We start from the raw sequence: 8,837 nt of genomic DNA, 5'->3' as shown, positions 1-8,837 counted from the left end.
AGTTTGAATGCGTCTCTCTAGGCTAGTCGCTGGTTAGTTCTTCAATAGCTCTCAAGGAGTATAGACCTCTGAATAAAAGGAATAATCTCTATGAAATAAATTCTCCATTTTATTGCATTACCTACATCCCATTGAACTAATAGATACAATTTTTATAAACTTCTCTATATTCAGACAATGTTTAGCCTGTATAATTTCAAATTTACCGCCATATGTAGCGCCTGCTGTGTCTGTCGTCTGCATAGACACTCAGTAATTTTCAGTGTCGTACCTGGAACGAAGATGCTTCTAGCACTCACGTCGCGTCGTCTCTTCGAAGTTCGCAAATAAAATCGAGACTCGTGGTTAAAATCAACTTTATTTCAGTATTTAGTTTGAAACCCCCACTTAATGCGCGAATAATTATTATTTTTACTTAAAATATAGTCTTGTGCATGCAGTTTTTACTTTCTTCCTTCCTAACCTTAAATCACCATGTTGCTTCCAAATTGCTATTAGATTCTATCATCAGGGAATAGAATTCTACTCCGATTTTCTTGCCAGAATTGGTTCACTTGATTTCACTTTTAAAGTTCAGCGTAATCTTTACGATGAGCCTTAAAAGACAAAACAAGTTACCAATTTCTCGCCTGAAGCACCATTTCTTAACCGTTTTTCGGCCGGTATTGAAGCCGGGATCCGACCAGTTTACCGTGACGTTTTTAGCCGGATCCCGGCCGGATTCCCCGACCAGCGCCCGGCTTAAACCGGGGCTATCCGACTGCGAACCGGCCGGATCCATGATTGGATTCCTACACGGGAAGGAAAATTCAATCATTTAAACATGTTTATATTAGAGATCAGCTTTTAGATTTGGGAAGTGTTTTAAATTTCATTACATTTGAGGTGTATTTAGAAAAAATTAAAAACTGAAAGATAAATCGGCTGACATTCCTTTCGCAAAAAACATTAAAATTCAGATAAGATTTCCAAAATCGAAAAATAATGAAAGGAATTCAGTACGACAAATTTCTTTTAATCGAAATTTTTTAATATTTTTGAAAATGAACACATACCACTTTCTTCTGTTTCCAAAAGATCGGGCCAGGGTCCAGCCCATCTGTCTGGCCATGTTGGAGGTATTAAATCTTCAGAACTGAGGCCCAATCCAAAATTTTGGTCCATGAGCATGTGCGGTTGGTCCAAGCCGGCCCACCAGGCAGAGAACAGCAACGGCCACAGAGACATCGTCAGAATTTCTAACTTTCAGTCTGCTTGAATATTGAGCTTCCAAGTCGATATTACTAGGTTTTTACTTTATTATTTGACGTTTCTTTGCAAATTGCAAAAGGTAGATTCTTGATTGTTTTCTTTGCTTCTTCAGGTTTTCAACTGAAAATCGTATCGAGACTGTGGATATTTATGCTGGAACGAGTTTTAGAGGGTGGGGAATGATACAATGGTTTTTAAGGCGTGCTTTCGTGAATTAAAAGACACGTAGAGTTATAAAATCAAGTAAATAATTTTTTAAATGTAAACACTTCTAAGGCCGCCGCTCATTGGCTCAACCGAAAGCGGGTAGGAAATAATGTATGTTTGCACAGGTGTGAAACGTTGCTATTGGTTCGATTCCATTCTTTACATTTCAGATTGTGTCAGTAACTAAATTTGCGATTTATCAACGAATGCTCGAAAATTTTATGGATCATTCTGGAATTTTATTTTTCGATTGTATACCTTTTATTCATTACTTATATGATTTTTCAATTTGTATGGAATCAGCTCTGGAAACAAAAACAGTCCTAAACTTTTGTGGAAATATGACAATATACATTTTACTTCCTCTTTTTGATTAGAATGTTGATTTCCGGGATTTTCAAAGAAAAAAATATTGATTCAGAAGTTTTGACATTCGTTTATAATTACAATGAATTAAATAAAATAAAAATAAAATGCAAATTATAATATTCCTATAATAAACAAATACATCAAAATAAATTACCGTTATATTTTTATTTTTGAAATGACTCAGATTAATATTTTAATTTAAGGTAGTTGAGGTCATTTAATCTGGGGGTTTTCCTTTTTTAAGAGACAACTTGTCAATTTTTCAGCCAGGAAAACTATGGAATTCTAAACATTTGTTTAAAATTTTCAATATCATGTACAAAAATGTTGCTTAGGTAAAATTCTTCATAACAAAGATGTTTTTAAAAAACTATTTTTCGCTCGAACAATAATCATATTTTTTAATTGTGTTAAAGTATATGTACGTATCTTTTATTAAAAAATAATTTTTCGTGATAATATTGTTAAATTCCGAATATATATTCATAATTAACATTAATTTGACATGAAATAAGATTATATACCTTAGTTTGTTAATGAATTAATTGAAACAGTATTTTTATTATTTACTGTTATTTTCTTCCTTCAGTTTACCTTGAAAAAATATGTATGTCAAAATTCCATCCTACAAAAAAAACAAGGGGTTAAACTTGGACCAAAAATATTCGTGGATTGTAAAAAAGTAGGCTGTGTCTAAAATTGTTGACAGTCTTTGCGTTTATGCACGTTTATAATAGAGTTGAGTCTAAACGTACGGACCTAAAAAAGGGAACCCTCGCCCCTTCCCTTTTTTAGCTGCCCCTTCCCCTTGGCAGTTCAGTACGTTTAGACTCGATTGTGTCATAAGCGTACATAAACGTACGAACGCATATAGACACGAGCCAAAACTATAAGATACTTTAGAATAATATTATAAATACAATACAGTATAAGTAAGGTGAAAACGTGAATTACTGGTAAAGAGCAAAATTAGTATTATTTCCCAATTGTGAAGAATTGACACAGATGGTCTCATACGATAACAGCTTGGTTCTATTTTTTAGCTTGTTGTTCGAGAAAGATCTGTTATCACATAATGCGTATATCCCTACAAAAACGGTTTAAAATTTGAGTTAGAAATAGGAAGTTTTCGAAAATTTTTTAAATATCGAAATTGTTGTTGTCAAAATTTTCAACAATGTAACTCTTTAAATTATTACAAACCATTATTTTTCATAAAAAATTTTTGGGTTTGTAAATTTTGCCCTGTGTTGTCACTTAAAACTTTATTATTCCTGAAATAACTTGCATATGAAAAAAGATTACTAGAATATTTTTTATTAATTCGAGCCAAGAAGAAACTATTAGTGAATCAATTTAAGAAAGATTATAGTGAAACATAAAAAACGAGGTAAAAATAGTAGCTAACTCTTTTGAGAAGATTCTAGGGCAAGGACCTTGAATATGCGAAAATATTTATCATTTAAAGCCACAAACATGCATTTTTTTATTTCTTGTTTTTCACATGTTTAAAATTTAAATAAAATACTGGTAGCTTTCGTATCGTTCAGGTTGGAAATAAAATTATTTGGCTGAAAGTTAAACTGTTTTGTTAAAAATAAACTTAGTTATTGTTGAAGATTGATCGTTTTAATTGAAAATTCATTTCTTTAATTGAAAAATGAGCTGTTTTATTGAAAATTTGTTTTTTCTTTGTATGTTCCTTCGCTGAAAATAATATTTTTTAAATTGAGAATGTAAATATTATTCCGGTTAAATATGTTATAATTATACTTAAAAATTCATCATCTCTTTGGCGGGACATTAATATTGTTTGACTACAAAAATTATGCAATTTCTGGTTGAAAAAATATCCTTTTTAGTAGAAAATGTGCCTTTTTTGGTAGAAATTAATCTTATTGGTTAAGCATAAATCTTTTGGTAAAAATGTAATTATTCTAGTTAAAGCTTTATCATTTAAGTTCAAAATTCATCTTCCTGGTTTAAAATTCAACTATTCCAGTTAAAAGTTTACAATTTTGTTCAAAAATGCATCACTTTATTTGAAAATGTATTTTTTAAAGTTTTTTTTTAAGTTTTTTTTTAAAGTAACTTTTTAAAATGAAAATTCAGCTTATTCCTAGTAAAAATTTCATATTTGTTGTTAAAATTTATCTTTTTGGTGAAAAATGAATTTGTTTACCTTGAAATTTAATTATTTAAGTTCTGATTGACAAGTTATCTTTTTTATTAAAAAATAATTTTTGTTTGAGAATTCAACTATTTGTTTGACGATTTGTTCTTTTTAATCAAAAATTCAACTATTTCGTTAAAAATGCATGTATTTTGTTCAAAATTTCTTTTTTTTTGGTAGACAATCTCTTCATTTGAAAATTAATCTTTCTGTTTAAAAATTCATCTTTTTGGTTGAAAACTTAATTGCTACATTTAAATATCCGTCATTTTAGTTTAAAATTCATCTTTTTGGTTTAAAGTTTAATCATTCCAGTTAAAAATTCATAGATTTATTTGAAAATTCATTACTCCAGTTAAATAGGCGATCGTTTTATTTTGTTTTTATACGAAGATGTTGCAACAAGTCCGAAAGTCTGAATGTTTTTGAAACTGTTATTAAATTTTGAACAATTTACTTATTTCTTAAACATTTTTGAACTTATTTTAAATTTTCATAGAATTTTTGTTACTTCTTTAAAAATATGTCAACATTCTACGCCCTCTAAAGAAACAAGGGGCTGAATTTGGACCAAAAATAGTGGTGGAAATAAATATTATAACATAATTTTAAATGAAAATATTATAAATCCATACAACTGTAACATGAGTAAGGTAAAAATGCGAGTTATGTATTTCGAAGAGAAATGTGGGTGTCTGCATGTAAATGAACCTTCTGGCCGGTTTTGCTTGAAGAAATATTTACGTGAATGTTACTTTACTCATATCCAGAAAGTAATCGGAAATATGCATAATTTCATGTTCGAAAAAAAACTATAACATATGTGCTTATGGCACTCGCCAAGTTTATATGCGTTTTTCTCGAAACACAATTTTTCGAAAGTCCAACTTCAGAAATGCCCTGGTGACTTCTTTTTCAACGTAGAGTGTTTGTTATGGATTCTGTTTACAGAATTAGTATACCTATCAATGATTTTTGCACTTATTTAACACATAATTTTAATTCTGGCGGTGTAATTTCGAAAAAAAGAAAATAATTTTATTTCTTAAAGTTTAAAGGATTGGCACAGGTGGTCTCGCACGATAACAGCTTTGTTCTTTTTTTGGAGTCTGCTGTTCGCGAAAGATCGGATATAACATAATACGTATATGAGCCAACAAGAATGGCCTAAAATTTGAGGTAGAAGTAGGTCGTTTTTTAAAACTATATGAATGCCGAAATTGTTGTTTTCAAAATTTTTAACTTTGCGACTGTTTAACTTAGTAAAAACCATAATTTGTAATGAAAAAGTTATTCCATGTTTGTTGTTCATTGAAACTGTATTATTATGGAAACAACTTGAATCTGAAAAATAATTTACTAGAGTGATACATTTGAGTCACGTAGAAAATATTATTAAATCAACTCTAGAAAGATTATAGTGTAACGAAAAAAAACAAGCTAAAAATCAGTAAATTCCTTCGAGAAGATTCTGGCACGAACCTTGAATAGGCTCTAATCTTTATTTTCTATCTTGACACATGCACATGTTTTTATTTACGAAATGTCTCGTTGTCCCGACATTCTGAATGGGTAGTCAAATATTTTCCATAAGCTTTACAAGTCAGGAATTTTTCCATTTTTCTAGACAATGAGTGCATGCTCTTTTCCAACTCCGAAATTTCTGGGAACGACTAGACGCAGCCTTATTTATCGTTTTTCTTATGTTCAAAGTTTGAAGAAAAGATTGCTTACCACTTTGATAGGATAGAACGTAAAAAATACTCCAAATCAGAAATGATTAAAAAATGCAGTTAAAGTTGTATTCCTGGTCATGAAATCTTAAAATGATCGTCATAATAATATAATTTGAGAGGCAGTTATCAGCATTCTATTTTTGGACTCTGCTTATTTCATAATTCGCAAAAACAGTCAACCTACAGTATACGATGTCGCTGAATTATAATTTTTTGTCATCTAGAAGTTTCCAGAGCATATTTGAACAAATTATTTTTAAATTATATGGGAAAAATTGTTATTATTGTTATTATTGTTATTATTATTATTATTATTATTATTATTATTATTATTATTATTATTATTATTATTATTATTATTATTATTATTATAGGGTGCCCAGAACCAACCGACAAAAAACGAGGATACGTCCTCTCACCCTCGCCATGACGTACACATCACATAAAATGAATTATTTGGATGTGCGATTTTTCGATCTGTCTAAAATGTCATAAGAATAGGAATCTTTGAAACTAATTCATTTCTATTTCCATAGCGACCGCCGCATAGTTTCCTATTCCCCAAAAGAGAACGTGTTTTCAATATATTTAATTCCTTCTAATTGTACCCCTCACAGAGATATTTTGCATTTCACAAGTGTTCATATTTTGAGCTTATTTAATTCCTTCTCACCAGTTCACAAAATATGTATAATAAATTGTTTTAATGCCTTCATGTGGAATATAAGTTTTTCAACTTTAATTATAATCAATTCATTTCTGCCTCTCTCGAGTTAACACTTCGTGGTCCAGCTGAATTTCACTGACACGGTGGTCCAGGTGGAACTTTTTAAGTCCATGAGGTTTTTCTCAATCAATTACACAGGCCAACAATTCTCAGAACCAGAGACCAGACCTACTATACCCAAAGGTTTTTGCCGCGCTGAATCCGAATCTGACCTCAGAAAAATTCCATCACCCTCAGTTTTCGAGATATTCTAACCTAAAATGGTCAAAAACCCGTTATTTTGATGTGTTCGAGGCCCCGTAACATCGCGAAAATTTTTTTTCACAAACTGACAATGGCATCGTAAAGAACTACTCTTTACCTTCAAAATGCGGTGCCTAACTTTTTGATAAGATTTTTCATAGCCGAGATATGGCGGATTCAAATATGAAAAATGGATTTCAGAGGGCAAGGGTGCTCCTTTGTAATGCTTTCGCCCGTTTTTGAAAAAAAAATTATTCAAGATGCTATGTAACCTCAAATATAGCAAAAAACGGTGTTTTTTGCACTTTTAGGTTACAATATCTCGAAAACTGAGGGTGATGGAATTTTTCTGAGGTCGGATTCGGATTCAGCGCAGCAAAAACCTTCGGGTATACTAGGTCTGGTCTCTGGTTCCGGACCTTTGTCAAATTTTTTCGGCCTGTGTTATCCAATTACATTTTCGGAAAAATGAAAAAATTACAAAAAATTCATATTTTCTTCAGACATGCATTTGATGAAAAAGCACTTTACACATTAATGTTGCTCAGACAGGGCATTAAAAAATATATATCTCCATAGACGCGGCTGAAAAAAGTATAATTATTTGAGTGCCTGTAAATTTGCGTATTTCAGAGATTCTCAGGCAAGCCAAATTACTAAAAAAAAACAATGTTTTTTTGAGTTTAAAAATGTTATAATGCAAAATATGGATCTATTAATGCAATTTCTGTATTTCGTGCACATAAATATACAAAAAAGAACGAAAATACTCTATAAAATGAGATTTCAAAATTGACCAAAACATGAATGCCGTGGTCCAGGTGGGACTTTCAGGGAACAACATTGATTTCTCCTCGTTGCCAGGCGCACACAATCTATTTAACGCGGACGCCCTTCAGGCAGCTGGACCCTTGGACCCTCACAATTTTTTAGGTTGGGGATCCATGACTTACCCTCTCTCCATTTTCTAAATATTTTAAATACAAAAAGGCACTGTGCCCTAAAAGTCCCACATGGACCACGGAGTGTTAAAGTTATTTTAATTCACACATAAGCGTTGAATTCAGAAACATTAAGAATTTGTATTCCTATGAACAAGCGATTTTTCCGCCGTCTACCCCCCCCCCCCCCCCCCCCCCCCCCCCCACCCAACGGGAACAGGAGAAGTGCAAATCCTATTCCTCTAAATCGACTTAGCAAAATTTAATAGAAGCATTTATTTAACCTATTTTTCATTACTAAATCTTTGTATAACTTACAAATTCGAAAAATATTAGAGTTTATATTCATTCGCATTTTAATAATTTATTTTAAAGTGTAAAAAAATGCATTACAGAAATCTATTTAAATGTGTGAATTAAATTAATTTGAACTCTAGAGAGGCAGACTTGAATTGATTAATGTTGGATTAATTCGTAGAATTAATGTATATACAAAAAGTAATCTCCATATTCTAAGAACAGTATTTGTGTGTGTGTGTGTGTGTGCGTGTGTGTGTGTGTGTGTGCGTGTGTGTGTGTGTGTGTGTGTGTGTGTGTGTGTGTGTGTGTGTGTGTGTGTGTGTGTGTGTGTGACAAGATTGTTTATATGATAGTCGAGCCGAACTGGACTGGCTTCGGCGTTTAGTCACAAAGGGTGCTGGTACAAATGAGTAATCCTTAGTTTAGTCTTGATCAGCTTTCGATAAAAGAAAGACGTGCCTTCTGAAGTGCTCTTAAAATTAAAGCACAAGTTCTTTTATAAAGTACAGCGTTTGTTTTATTCCCATAGCTTAAATCCTATAATTAGAATTAAAATTTCAAAACTTATATTTCACATGAAGGAGTTAAAACAATTTATTACACATATTTTTTGAACTAATTAGAAGGAATTAAATAATCTCAAAATATGATCATCTTTGGGGAATACAAGAGATCTCTGTTTCTAAGATATGCTTTTCTTATATGGAAAAATCGCGCATTCAAAAAATAGAATAATCTTCACTTTTACACTGAAATCTGAAAATATTAATTTTTCTCTATTCAACGCTTACGAGGGTGGATTGATAAGTTTCCGGCCTGACCAAGAGATGGCGCCACTAGGCCTACCTTGAGGTGGCGTTCTATAGTACCATCCTTAGATAGCTTGAAGC

The 8,837-nt window shown here is 31.7% G+C and overlaps 1 protein-coding gene and 1 long non-coding RNA gene across 2 annotated transcripts in view; one reads left to right on the top strand and one right to left on the bottom strand.

Annotated features, from left to right (window-relative positions):
• Nucleotides 1-8,837, bottom strand: part of LOC117169249 (heat shock protein 67B1-like) — a 15,561-nt gene that overhangs the window by 4,912 nt on the left and 1,812 nt on the right. The window contains exon 2 of the mRNA XM_033355525.1: nucleotides 1,056-1,371. Within this exon, the coding sequence (XP_033211416.1) occupies nucleotides 1,056-1,227 (172 nt within the window). The 5' untranslated portion in view covers nucleotides 1,228-1,371. The remainder of the gene's footprint in view (nucleotides 1-1,055; nucleotides 1,372-8,837) is intronic.
• On the top strand, nucleotides 295-1,875 carry LOC117169260. Its single transcript, XR_004466635.1, has 3 exons — nucleotides 295-344; nucleotides 1,078-1,287; nucleotides 1,364-1,875. It is a non-coding gene; the product is annotated as an uncharacterized LOC117169260 (long non-coding RNA).

The sequence above is a fragment of the Belonocnema kinseyi genome, chromosome 3 (assembly GCF_010883055.1).
Source record: "Belonocnema kinseyi isolate 2016_QV_RU_SX_M_011 chromosome 3, B_treatae_v1, whole genome shotgun sequence".
NCBI classification, from domain to species: Eukaryota; Metazoa; Arthropoda; class Insecta; order Hymenoptera; family Cynipidae; genus Belonocnema; species Belonocnema kinseyi.
This window is presented reverse-complemented; position numbering and strand designations above follow the sequence as displayed.